This window comes from Penicillium atrosanguineum (assembly GCF_028827265.1).
Source record: "Penicillium atrosanguineum strain IBT 20685 chromosome Unknown utg000002l_segment0_segment0, whole genome shotgun sequence".
Lineage (NCBI taxonomy): Eukaryota > Fungi > Ascomycota > Eurotiomycetes > Eurotiales > Aspergillaceae > Penicillium > Penicillium atrosanguineum.
Genome location: NW_026623134.1, coordinates 1,148,110 through 1,161,428, shown reverse-complemented (window position 1 = coordinate 1,161,428; position 13,319 = coordinate 1,148,110). Strand labels below are relative to the sequence as shown.

Here is a 13,319-nt window from a genome sequence, read left to right as displayed (position 1 = left end):
CGGGAACCCACCGAAGGACAATGGAAGAAATTTCAAACTCTAAGCCACATGGGGGGTTCCTTATTAGGTAGGTGGAATCCAAGGATCGGAGTTAGACTGTCCTCCCCGAATTCCGAATTGCCCTTCTCCAGATGGTATATCGATGGCCTCCTGCCAGTGTCGGATAGGCCTCCTGGTCTAGCCAACTCCCTCTTGGACTGGCCGTTCCAGCGAGATCATACGACTAGCGGGCTTCGAAGGCGCGGAGGACGCCACAAGATCGAAATCTACAGTATGAAGAATGCGAATTAGTCAAGGGAGGCTCCGACCGACACGGCGATTGGACCACCATCCGACGTTCGGCCTGGTTGACACCGGCGCAGTCCAATGATCTCCCGGTGAAGAATGGGCGGCGGGTCTTCCATGGAAACGGGAGTGGCAGTCGGACCAGACTTGACCAGATTTGCCTCCCACGGGGCAAAATCGGCGCGCGGAGCATAGAGTGGATCTCAAACTCAAAACGAGGTTCTTTTTAATAAGAGAAACTACCTACCCCAGTTCTTTCGGTCTCTCCAGTTCCTCCCCTCTTTTCTACTTTCTCCAGGTGGAACGTTCGCTCGACACCGTTCTCGTTCTTCCCGTCTGCCCACTCTCTGCCTCTGCCTCTGCCCTTTACTCCCCCGGGTTTCTTACTTCTCATATTGGATCGGGAACGATGGAGTCTGTTACGCCCCAACCCCCGGCTTATACCAACGACAAGATTGAGGCTCGTGAGGATAAGTGGGAGCCTACTTATGAAGAGGAGGGTGTCCTCAAGCACGGCGAGGTCCAGGATGCCTTCGGTAATGAGGAGTATGCAGAGATCAAATACAAGACTCTGAAGTGGTGGTATGTACCCAATGCCTGTTCGGGGGAATGAATTGAGATGATTCTAACGTGTGACTCAGGCAATGTGGTCTCTTGATGATTTGCGAGTCTGTCTCTCTCGGTGTTCTGTCGCTGCCTTCGGCCATGGCGACCCTGGGTTTCGTCCCCGGTATCATTTTGATCGTTGGCCTCGGTCTCCTCGCTACCTATACCGGGTACAACATCGGCTTGATGCGTGAACGTTACCCCCACATCCAGAACCTCGGCGATGCCGGTGAGATTCTGATGGGTCCCTTTGGCCGTGAGCTCTTCGGTCTGGGCCAATTCCTGTTCTGTATCTTCGTCATGGGCAGCCACATCTTGACTTTCCGCGTCATGATGAACACCATCACCAACCACGGCACCTGCTCCATCGTCTTCGCTCTGGTCGGCATGATCATCTCCCTGGTCCTGTCCATCCCCCGTACCATGCGCGGCATGACCTTGATCTCCTTCTGCTCCTTCGTCAGTATCTTCAGCGCCGTCATGATCACCATGATCTCCGTCGGTGTCGAGGAGCACCCTGGTCGCATCATCGAGGCCACCGTCTCCAACGATCTGTACACTGCCTTCCAGGCAGTGTCCAACATCGTCTTCGCCTACTGCGCTCACGTCGCTTTCTTCGGTCTCATCGCCGAGATGGAGACCCCCCAGGACTTCAAGAAGTCCCTCTTCATGCTTCAGAGCTTCGAGATCTGCCTGTACCTCACCGCCTCTGTCGTCATCTACTACTTCGTCGGTAGCGAAGTCGAGTCCCCCGCCCTTAGCTCTGCCGGTCCTCTCATGAAGAAGGTCGCCTACGGTATCGCCATCCCCACCATCGTCGGCGCCGGTGTCGTGAACGGCCACATCGGTCTGAAGTACATCTACTTCCGCCTGACCGCCAAGTCCGACCTGATCCACTCCCGCGGCTGGAAGTCCGTCGGCCTGTGGCTCGCTCTGGGCGTCTCCTGCTGGGTCGTCGCTTGGATCATCGCCGAGGCTATCCCCGTCTTCAGTGACTTGAACTCCCTGATCAGTGCCCTCTTCGCCAGTTGGTTCAGCTACGGTCTCTCCGGTGTCTATTGGCTGCACCTGAACGCCGGCCAGTGGTGGTCTTCCCCCAAGAAGATCGCGCTCACCGTTCTCAACATGTTCATTGTTCTCTTCGGTTTGATTCTGTGTGTTCTTGGCTTGTATGCCTCTGGCACTGCCATTCACAATGATTCAAGCAACGCCAGTTTCACCTGCGCGGGTGAATCTTAGATGTTAGAGGTTCTTGTTTTACTTTTTTATGCTTGGGATGGGTTTTACGTATATTTTGCATTTGCATTTGCATCATGAGCACTGCATGGCTGTGGGTCTATAGAATAGAGCCAAATAGTTAGATTACTGGCTAATCAAATTATTCATTATGATCAAATTCTTCTTCCGGGAAGTGTCTCCTAGTCGAGTGTAGTCAGTTCATGCGGCTCTGACGAGAGGCCTGAGCTCTGCGGGGGCCTAAGCGTTTTCTATCACATACACGTCATAGGCCTTGCCAATATCAATATAGGGGACTTGAAAGATGATGTCTCTTCTAAGTAGTCAAACCAGAGGGAATGGGATTCCCGCCGGTAATGCCCTTCGATATAAACCCTTTATCCACGAGAGTGAACACCCCCTAGTGAATATGCCCATTCTCCCGCATGCGCAGTTAAGGAAATGCATAAATCTCCAGTAATTTGTATTCTCTAAGCAACATCACCTCAGAAGGACCCCTCGTAATCGTGATCACCGATAATGGGTTTAAATTGATTGAACCACGACTTCTCACACTCAGCGTCATGTCTATCAGAATGGGAAAAACAACTCTACTCTTGACGGCCGGGACCCAATAACTCAGAGCTTCCAAAAGTCGCTATATAAGCCTTGAATATGGGTATTGTGGCATAAAGAAGTAATGAGACTAACAAGTAGAATGCCTGTTTCAGGAATAACCTGAAGACTCTTCGTAAGTTATTTTTGAAAGAATGACCGGTAGTTAGCCGGATTTTCCAATTGAATTTCCAAATATGCTGCTACAGAGTCCGTGAGTAGAAATGCCTGGCTCTACATGGAGTGACAATAAATAGGACGCTATATGCATATCTTTTACTCATGAGCATGGATAGCTCATATCTTTATTTTTTATAGTAGGGCATGAGTTGAATTTTGTTAAAACTGCCAAGAAAACCTTAGGTGCGAATCGAGGCTAAAGACAATGCAAAGGTCCAAATCCGGGTAAAGAACTATGGAAAATATCTTAATTGAAGTGCATGGAAGCCCAATTGCACTAATGCGATCAAAGCAGAGCTCTGTAACCGGAAGGTTATTTACGCATTGAGGTTCATGCAAGCGAAGCTCATGGACGTGGTGTTCGCGACGGTCAAGCCCCAACCAACCGCCTGCGAGAGATCCCACGTCATGCTAACATAAGGCCAGCAGAGACGACCATCGCTAATGGTAACCATGTCACCAGCAACGTAGATCTCTTCACTCTTGATAGCGCTGCCCATCTTGCTACCGTCGTGGCTCACCTGCTGGAAGTACGATCCAGCAAAAGTGCCCCGGCATCCCATGGCGATGTAATCACAGGTAGGGTTCGAGATCTCTTCCCAGGTAACCAGGGCAGATTCATTGCTGAAGGTTGCCGCGTGAGCATTGGAGCAGTCGTTCGATCCAGAGGTGATCCAGGTAACCTGAGCATCACCGTCTTCGGCGCCAACCACCGAGCTAGCCTGAGCACCGACCTTGTCGTACTTGTTCGTAAACAAGGAAATAGCAACATTGCGCTCGTTGGTACGGTTAGTGACATGTGTGTATCCATCTCCCATCCAAGTGTTTTCCGTAATATCGACAGCACCCCGCGAGACCCAAGCAAAAATATAGCGACTCGTCTTCGCAAAGCGCGCCAAAGCACTGTAGCTGCCGGACATACCTCCCATGGGCTCTCCAGAGGCACCGTTGGTAGTGTTCTCGTTGGAGATCTTGACTCCGTCATTGGTCATGCCCTGAGTCTTGGAGTTTAACCAGATAGCGCCTTGGTCCTCGGCACAGATACTCATGAAAGGGGGGTTTGGAGCAACCTCCAGCGCGATGCCGGTATTGTGGCTACATCCCCAAGAGCTTGATGCGCCGGAGATAGTCTCGAGAGTACCGGTCTTGGAGACGTACTGAACGCTGTCGCCGTAGTGGCCTGATGCATCGCCGGAGTAGTCCGTCACAACAAAGTATGCGCCGTATTTCTCTGCGGTGTAAGAGTAGACGAGGTCACCGTTCATATCGGGGGAGGCGGAGAGGCCGTCAGAGGTGTGAACGCCGGGACCGCCGAGCCAAGTCTTCCAGGTCTTCTTGCCGTTGGTATAGCGATAGAGTACGGCGACGGGGGTGTCGCTTGGGGGCGAGTTAGCAGTGCCGGAAGGCATTGCCTCATTGGTGAGAAGAGCGAAGCCATCGTCATGAGCAACAAGACCACCAGCTACAGTTCAAAGTTAGTGACCATCGAATTTTGAGAGATGTAGGCAAAAAACCTTCTTTTCCACCGCTTATAGTGACGGTGGTTCCAGTAGCCTTGAATGTAGTAGGATTCACTTCCTGGACATGGACATCGGTTTCGCTGGCATCGAGATAGGCTATGTATGCTGTCTTTCCATTAGGAGAGACAGCGAACGGAGTGCGTCGGTGGTGAGGATAACCGGTCCAGTAAGCCGCCTTGACAGGGTTGAAGGAATGGTCGAGCGCCAGCACATCAACATGAGATTTGAGATTAGACTCAGTGACAGCGGCCGAGGCGCACAGCACCGAAAGAAAAAAAAGAATGAAAGTCCCACGCATCTTTGGATGGTGCTCAATGCCGCTGCCTATCGATTTGGTCACCCATGACGAGATCGACGCTCTTCTATAAACTCCATCCGATTAGGCTTCCGAATGTCAGGTCAATCTAAGTTGGGGCAATCGCCGTGTAATACCGGCCAGGGTCCTCCTTGATGTGGATTATTTAGATTCCGGTCGTCTGGTGTAAAGTGGAAATTGACGGAAACGGGACGTGGTCCGCGCATGGTGAAACACTGTTTCAACACTGTCTACTCGGAACGTACCGGTCCCCACAGCCTTATTTCATGTCGGGTAAGCCCCGATACGAGTCAGTTATTCATCATGGGCAAGGCAGTAGAATATGGATTCATATAGTCGTTAATGTTAATAAGAAGGCGCTGTGACAACGTCAATCAAAAATAACGTGCACATAATGGCCAATGGCAGGCCATGGGACCATTGCACGGCTCAAACTTTTAAGGAAAGAGAAGAAGACTTTCTTCAGTCTAGAAGTAGCATCGAAACGCAGACTTCACGAAGGAGCAACCTTCGCTACTGACAAAGTCCATCGTCGAGCCGCTTTCCACGAACCGAATAGTAGTTGGTTTGCTTGATGTGCTTCGCTTTGCCGTTTTTCTCGTCAAAGAGGCAGAAGCCACGGATTGCAGCATTAGGGGGTGTATAGACTAAGAATGAATGAGTACTCAGCCACAATATAAACCGTATAGCTTTGAAAGTAAGATCAACGAAAGAGGAAAGGCTGGACTTACGATGGAGTGAGATTGCAAACTCATGAGGGTCTGGGTTGGAAATCCTGTGAATACCGAGCTGTTGATAATACATCAGCATACTGCTGAATTTTGTTAGACACAGAGCGAAGGCTGACCTTGTCCGACATGTAAGTAACTTGGTTCTCGCCGTAGATTGTCTGCCGGGTGACCTGTGGTGGAGACGTTTGCCCACTTTCGATCTTTTCTCTGTCTGGCCAAGAGTAAAGCGTTTCTTGGAGTTTCCCTTTGAGGATCTGCCACGCAGTTAGTCGCAACGTTCGAGGTTCAGGTAAATGGGCCCAAGTGTGTTTACCTTCATAACACAGTGTGCGTTGGCGTGGTCATGAATTGCGCTTCCCTTCTTCGGAGACCACACAAGAATAAGCTAGCAAAGTTTATGTGCATTAATACAAAAAGTCCCTAAGATGTTTCATTGTCCTGTAGACCGATACGGAGGATCAATTGACTCACCAGGTTACTCTTGCCATTTCCTTCATCAATGAGATTTCTTGTGTAAGACCGAGTGGCATCACCTAGAGCATATGATTCCCATTCTGATGGCTTGGAAATATATCTCTCCATTAATAATTGAATGTTCATAGGGTCAACATCATCGGCATCGAGACCGGAGCTTCGACCCAAGGCCGCACTGAGGTCCTCCACAAGCTTTTCAAATGCATCAGAGGCCCTATCGGACTCCAAAGATGAGTCGGGACCATTGCTGAGAAACGGCATGGTAGACAATAGTCGCGAATGAAGCTGAACCGTGTGAAAGATTGTTCTGTCAACACATCGGAGGGATCGGGACGCAAAAGCGTTATCGGAGGCAAGTTTGGAGAAAAGAATAAATGAATGAAAGAAAGGACGTGGCTCTTGGAGCAACCTAATCTCAAGAAATGAGAGTCAAACGGGTACGGAACACAAGGTCACACAAAGACCGACTCAGCCGATACCTAGACATGGATCATTGAGAGCCGAAATGGCGAAATAGAGACATGCGTGCCTGACTCCGATAAGCGATAAAGGCTATTGATGCCTTGCAGCCTAGAAAAAAAAAAAACCAGACCGATGACATAGTTTTTTGCCTGAGGCCAACACCCCGCCTGCCTTAGTAAGGAGGAGTGCCACAATTCACAGATTGTGTCTCCGCCAATTCAAACCCTTGTTCTACACTTGTACTGCGAAGGGAGACGCACCGAGGCGTTTCCTGTGTTCTGTCGACCTATACTACCTTTTCCCTTCTTTTGTGACCGTCGAGTCCCCCGAACGCAAAAATGGCGACCACAATGGACAAGGTTAGTGCGCTCGGCGCGCATTTGATTGTCTGGATAAAAATCGCTAACAACTTCATGTCTGCTTATAGATCAAGGACATTGAGTCCGAGATGGCCAAGACCCAGAAGAACAAGAACACTTCTTTCCATTTGGGTACGAAACCCCCCCGAAGGAGCATTTCGACTATGGGCGGACACGGCTGACGATCGGTGAAGGACAATTGAAGGCAAAGCTTGCTAAGCTCAAGCGCGAGCTATTGACCCCCACTGGAGGTGGTGGTGGCGGTGCTGGTGGTGAGTGCTTCTATGAGACACTGCGCATGGCCCGCTCAGTCGCTAATGACGTTTTCCAGCTGGTTTCGATGTTGCTCGTACTGGTGTTGCCAGTGTGTAAGTCAAACTCGCGTGGCGCTACATTCATATACAACGTGCGATATACTCATACTGACCTATGCAGTGGTTTTATTGGGTTCCCCTCCGTCGGAAAGAGTACTCTCATGAGTAAACTGACTGGCCAGCACTCCGAAGGTCCGTTCGAAGCGATAGTTCCTGTGTTATCCAAAACTGACATGGTTTTATAGCTGCCGCCTACGAGTTCACAACCCTGACAACTGTTCCCGGTCAGGTCATGTACAATGGCGCCAAGATTCAGATTCTCGATCTTCCTGGTATTATCCAAGGTGCCAAGGATGGTAAGGGTCGTGGCCGTCAGGTTATTGCTGTGGCCAAGACCTGTCATCTCATCTTCATTGTTCTCGACGTGAACAAGCCCCTGGTCGATAAGCGCGTCATTGAGAACGAATTGGAGGGCTTCGGTATTCGTATCAACAAGTCCCCGCCCAACATCAACTTCAAGAAGAAGGACAAGGGTGGCATTGCCATCACGAGCACTGTTCCCTTGACCAACATCAGCCAAGAGGTAAGACTGATCACCGTGATTATCGCAGGCAATGGCTGACTCCAGGAACAGGAAATCAAAGCTGTGATGAACGAGTACAAGATCTCGTCTGCCGATATTGCCATCCGTTGCGATGCGACCATCGATGACCTGATCGATGTTCTGGAGGCGAAGAGCCGCAGTTACATTCCTGTTGTCTATGCGCTCAACAAGATCGATGCTATCTCCATCGAGGAGTTGGATCTTATTTACCGTATCCCCAACGCCGTTCCCATCAGTTCCGAGCACGGCTGGAACATCGACGAGTTGCTGGAGCTGATGTGGGAGAAGCTCAGCTTGCGAAGAATCTATACCAAGCCCAAGGGCAAGGCTCCTGACTACTCGGCACCCGTTGTGCTCCGTGCCTCCGGAAGCACGGTGGAAGACTTCGTAAGGACATGTTCCTGATATGGTGAATGCTCGCTAACGATTCGCAGTGTAACGCCATTCACCGCACGATCAAGGATCAGTTCAAGCACGCCATCGTATACGGCCGATCCGTCAAGCATCAGCCCCAGCGCGTCGGTCTCTCGCACGAGCTTGCCGACGAGGATATTGGTACGTGACGTCCATTAATCTATTTCTGGATGATATCAAAATAAGTCCGAGGCTGACAATTCTCTAGTGTCCATTGTGAAGCGGTAAAGGACCAACAACGCATTCTTGAACGTCTCAGCCCGCGGGGGAAGCGACAAGCTGCTCTAGATCGCACTGGGAGGTGGCAGGTGGCCTGTGCCCGGATGCTTCTACCCCTGCCTTGCTGACAGGTACGGCTTTTGGGATACAGCCCCCGTAAGACGCCACGGCATCGAGTGTGAGTGGACCGCGATGATCGTTTCCGCTCATGAATGGAGCATCAAGAGTCCCAGGGCTAAGGAGGGCTCGATCACTGGGGCTAGGAGAGCCTTGTCCGGGCCGCGTGTGCGCTGCTTGCTGATTGTGATGTTTGGTCCTGTCCCACGAGGCCGTGGCCAGTCCAGCATGGGCTGAATTGGCGAGGGTCTCGTTGAGTTGGAGATATCATATGCTATATGAGATGTCACGACAATTGCTCAGAGGCAGCACGAGGTGTGAGGATGTCATGACTTGTTTTTGATAGCCTTGGCAGGTGCCAGGTTTACCTTTTTTTTGTTTTCTCGTTACTCCAGATGTCCTTTGAAGCGACCGGTTCATATTGTCATTATGATCACCCATTCATATCCTTATTGGGAACATTCTTTGTTTCTGTCGATGAGCCAAAGAAGAAGAATATAAAAAAAGAAGTTCTAGATCGAGGTCTTCATGTTGAACGAGTCCGCTAGTGCATACAACCCTGGTAGGTCGCAAAAAGAATTAGACCATAGTTCCTAGTTACTTTTCCTGCCCAAACAAGTCTCTTTATCCCACTCAATATCGACCTGCAGCAGGAACAAAGAGTCAAGCACGCCACGCTTTCCCCTCAACAACCACGAGCTGCAACCTGCATGGACATGCCGGTATACAACCAATAAAGCCACCGGTATATAATTGGCGATGACTCTGGATACTACTTGGGAAAATACTAGGCGTAGGCGATATCCTTATCGGTCCCAAAAACCGAATACCCATGGCACGACATGCATCATACATCCCGTGTGAGCAAGGTCCCTTTCTGTGCCGTCCGGCGCGGACATCCTTGCTAGTATTCTAGTATTGTAAGTTGATGTCTTGCCACCGATTGACTCCTGTCATCCAAGTCAGACTGGATTTCTGTGGCTGGATCTCTAGCGAGACAGGGTCAGCGTGGATACACCCCCCTCCCCCCTCTCAAGCCCCGTGCCCAGGGCAATCTGGAACAGGGCCCCTCGATTTCCCCTTTTTGCCGATCTGCCGCCGGCCACGGTCTAAGCTCGACAACTTCTTGTCTCAGGCTCGCGGACACTGGATAGCTTCAACGGGTCTGGAAAGGCAAGTATGGTGTGCATGCCGTACAGGAGAAGGGCCGCGACCCGGTGCACTGACCCGCTGCTAATCACAGCTCCCACTAGTTACGGAGAAGTTGACTCTTCCAAGGTTCCGTCCCCGTGCTGACTCGGCAACGGTGATCATGATGCGACTCCATTTCGGGGGGATGCGTATACCCGCAAGCTCCGCATCGAGGGCTCTTGGGTGAATAATTCCGACGATGATGGCCTCATCCGATAGGGTGTTGAGGCGTCGGGGCGAAGCATATATGATATGTCAATTTGAGAAGCACGTTTTCTTGATGTCCGTGTCCACTGTCGCTACCATAATTCGGATCGTCCTCCAAAAGTACCGTTGCAGCTCGGTGCTCGAGCACCGAGCTGCAATTTCGCTCCGACAGGAGGGGAAACCCATGGGAATGAAAAAAAAACAAAAAAACAAAAAAAAAAAGAAACCACAACTAGGCGAACGTAAGTTAGTGGAAGGCTCAGGTTCACGATGTCAACAAGCGGTGAATCTTGGTTCGGTTAACGATATTTATCTGATTAGCTTGTTCTCCAGCAAACCCCGACCCTGGTGTACTGGGGAGGCATCAACTGGGATTCGGGTGCCACCACAGGCGTAGACTAGTCTCCAAGTATTTAGATCCAATAGTTAGTCCGAGGAGATGGTTATTCAAATCATTTCGGAAGCTAAGGCTCAAGGCAGGTGGAGACTGAGACTCCCCCAAATCGCCGATCTCGCCTAGACCTCACGGGGCCTGTTCACGATCTGGTCCGTGGGCAGATGCTAGATCGGTAGGATCACTTATCCTGTACCCTTCATGGCATTGAGAAATCAAAATCGTCAGGTGACTGCCACGGCACCGATCCTGTATAGTCCCCTCTCGTGGGATCCGTCGGGCACCCCCGTCGCATTGCATTGCATTAGGCGGGGATGCAATACCCTTCCCCGGAGTCATGGGCACGGTTCGTTTCCCGAATCCTACATGGAAGTCGTGGGATATGGAACAATACAGATTAGGGCCGGTTCGTGCCTCATCCCCACTTCGTATCCTTCGATCGACATAGCCGTAGGAAACCGGCCGAGTTTGCAAGGAGACTTCGTCTCGTGCACCGTTTGATCATTCATGTCGATCGGTACCTGACTGGGTCCAACCTTTAACCCTGCTGCTATCCTTGCATATCCTCCCTCAGCATCCCGTTCCTGAGTTTAACGGGGATTACACCTGCACATCCGGATATTGTCACCCAGCCTGGTCGACATTGGGTGATGCAATAAAAAAGAAGTGTGGATGAGATTGAGCAGGAAGAAGCAACTATGGAAGCGCGATATGCCCATAGGATACCAGCGATTGGGATCCTGACCGGTCTAGACTTCTTCCTTCCTCTGCTCCGAATCACATAGAGGGGAACGCCGGTCTCATTACAAAAGTCAAAACGCACGTATGGAGTAGAGAGTACCAAGGTACGGTAGTCAGAATTGCGGAATAGCCCACCATAGGCTTCTACCGATCAGCCGAAAAAAAAATCTCGTCCTCTTAAGAGAGGAAACAACGGGAGAGGAAAAAGAAAAAGAAAAAGAAGAAAAGGATGGCGTCAGCTCACAGATGCGCATTTGCGCTGATCTAAAGCGATTTCAACAAACCTCTCTCGGAAGGGAAAAGATGGGCGGACTTGTTTTTTTTCTGTCCTGCGCAATCTGACTGGTGCAAAGTAGCAAAAGACCGACGGGTTTGAGCAGGATGATTGGCGCGCCTGATGGGCTTGACCGTCAAACATACTCTAAGTAGCATTTAATTATTTGTCAGATCCCTTGGCTTGCCGTGCCGTCGGCTTGACTTCGATGATTCGATTGTTGAGAGATGAGCGTCTAGTTCATGGTCCAATTGTACATTCAATACCTCGTGGTTTTTGTCGAACAAGCGGGGTGTCCTTTTCACCATCATAGTTACAAGAAAAATTTGATTCTTAGTATTATCGTACGGCCGTATTGGATACAGACCGCATGCAAATCTTTTGGCTTATGAATCCTGTTCGATAATGAGCAACGCTATAGTCGGTGAGTACGGAGCCCCCGAATCCTGGCTCCCCACCCTATGACTCCCCCGATTATTTCCATCATGGTCGGCTCCACTGCATATTCAGGCTACAGGACATTCCTTACTGAAGGTTTCCGGGCCGCGAGGACCGCAGTGGGTCGAGTGAGGGCTGAGTTAGCGCCGAAAAAGCACGATCGCATCATTAGGGAGACTAAGGGAGTTCCCCTCTTCGCCGAGACGCCCTTTCCGTCCTGTGATAGGGCCAGCCTCGGCCACCATTTTCGGCCCTTGTATTCTTCGTACCATGGATGAGCGAATGGTCGTGGGCCATTCGTCCAGATGGACTGGATCCATGCTGCTCTTCATTTGCCTATTAGCCGTGTCATTTCGTCGCAACTCGACTCAACGAGGGAGATCGGCACGTCCTTCAAAGATCCATCTTCCCCAATGTGGCAATAGTCCCTCCGCCCCCTCGCCCTGTTGGGGTTGAGGACATCCCATTTTGCCTTCCAGTCGGAGTCCAGTCATGACGAAGATCTGGCCCTCGGTCTTCTCATTCGCATCTTCACGAGGCGATGCACCGTGCTCCCCCCCCCCTTCAGCCCAGTCCCCTTGAGACATCACATGGAGATGGGCCAGAACATGGATGCCATGCTCTCTTTGGCCGCTTTGGTAAATTGACCGTTGGAGCATCCAAAAATGGAGTGGGCGATGAAACGATAGTCAGCACCGCCGCATTCGCTCCTAGGCTCTCGGTCCACTTGATCGGCCTCCAGACCTACACAGCGGATGTCATGCGGTCTTTAGGTTCAGCGGTTTATCGATCCGCTATCTGGTCCCCAGCAAATCATCTATCGAAGACCGTATTCCCTTTGCCTCTTGAGAAGGAACTCCTGCCTGTTCGGTGCGCCGGATGATCGACTCTGCTTCAGTGGTCTTGGACCAAATTTTCATGGAGATTGCCGTTGCCCACCAGTCATGCTGAAGAGTGCGACAGCCGTCAGAGCGAAACTTGAGCGTCGCCTAGCGAATAGTACAGAAACCAAACACAGCTAAACACAGCTGATCCATGGTACCCGGAAGGACCGGTCCATCCTAGCTACCAAGGATCGCTGGTGGATTCTTTGGGTACCCAACGCTCGCAAAACTATACCCCAAGCGAGAGATGGGGTTTGAACAATTCCCCAAATTTCCGGCCGAGGAAAGTGATATGGAACATGATGCTGAGTAAAAGAAAAAAAATGAAAATACGGAATGTCGACTATCATATCATACTACACCACAGCAACTGGGAAATCCCGCGTTTGCCTACAGAAAGAAGACTTTCGATACGGTACCGCGTCCGATGTAATACAATGACACGTTCTACTAATGGGGCCTGATGAGATGCAACCCCTGCCGCAATATATCGCGCTTTGGACCAACCATACGCCGTCTCCCCCTCCATGGACCGGGGTGTTTTTCGAATTATTTGCTCTGCGTAAATCTGAAATTATCAAGTTTTTTAATTATTATTTTTTTAATTTCGATTATTATTCCCTAGTCGGATGGCTTTTCTAGTATACGAGCCAATCACGGTCTGGATAGGCTGGATTCTACTCGGAGCAGAAGGTTATCATGGATTTCTCCGGACTTGTGCCCTTCTCGTGCCAGTTGCAATCGAGATCCAAGTCGTTC

At 50.6% G+C, this 13,319-nt stretch overlaps 5 protein-coding genes across 5 annotated transcripts; 2 read left to right on the top strand and 3 right to left on the bottom strand.

Moving 5' to 3' along the window:
- Window positions 1-694: 694 nt before the first annotated feature.
- Window positions 695-2,130, top strand: N7443_002183 (uncharacterized protein; the record flags this gene model as incomplete). Its single annotated transcript, XM_056882239.1, has 2 exons — window positions 695-867; window positions 927-2,130. The coding sequence occupies 2 exons, from the start codon at window positions 695-697 to the stop codon at window positions 2,128-2,130; spliced, it is 1,377 nt and encodes a 458-aa protein (XP_056744080.1).
- Window positions 2,131-3,218: 1,088 nt separating this feature from the next.
- N7443_002182 (uncharacterized protein) lies at window positions 3,219-4,719 on the bottom strand (the record flags this gene model as incomplete). Its single annotated transcript, XM_056882238.1, has 2 exons — window positions 3,219-4,363; window positions 4,416-4,719. 2 exons carry the CDS (start codon window positions 4,717-4,719, stop codon window positions 3,219-3,221), a joined length of 1,449 nt encoding a protein of 482 aa, XP_056744079.1.
- A 531-nt stretch (window positions 4,720-5,250) lies between these two features.
- Window positions 5,251-6,203, bottom strand: N7443_002181 (putative cysteine dioxygenase Cdo1; the record flags this gene model as incomplete). Its single annotated transcript, XM_056882237.1, has 5 exons — window positions 5,251-5,384; window positions 5,469-5,526; window positions 5,585-5,722; window positions 5,782-5,853; window positions 5,940-6,203. The coding sequence occupies 5 exons, from the start codon at window positions 6,201-6,203 to the stop codon at window positions 5,251-5,253; spliced, it is 666 nt and encodes a 221-aa protein (XP_056744078.1).
- Window positions 6,204-6,742: 539 nt separating this feature from the next.
- On the top strand, window positions 6,743-8,323 carry N7443_002180 (GTP-binding protein RBG1; the record flags this gene model as incomplete). Its single annotated transcript, XM_056882236.1, has 9 exons — window positions 6,743-6,763; window positions 6,832-6,895; window positions 6,958-7,035; window positions 7,095-7,131; window positions 7,199-7,269; window positions 7,323-7,660; window positions 7,712-8,068; window positions 8,116-8,236; window positions 8,304-8,323. 9 exons carry the CDS (start codon window positions 6,743-6,745, stop codon window positions 8,321-8,323), a joined length of 1,107 nt encoding a protein of 368 aa, XP_056744077.1.
- A 3,721-nt stretch (window positions 8,324-12,044) lies between these two features.
- N7443_002179 (uncharacterized protein) lies at window positions 12,045-12,263 on the bottom strand (the record flags this gene model as incomplete). The annotated part of the gene is made up of 1 exon (XM_056882235.1): window positions 12,045-12,263. One exon carries the CDS (start codon window positions 12,261-12,263, stop codon window positions 12,045-12,047), a length of 219 nt encoding a protein of 72 aa, XP_056744076.1.
- Between the last annotated feature and the right edge of the window lie 1,056 nt (window positions 12,264-13,319).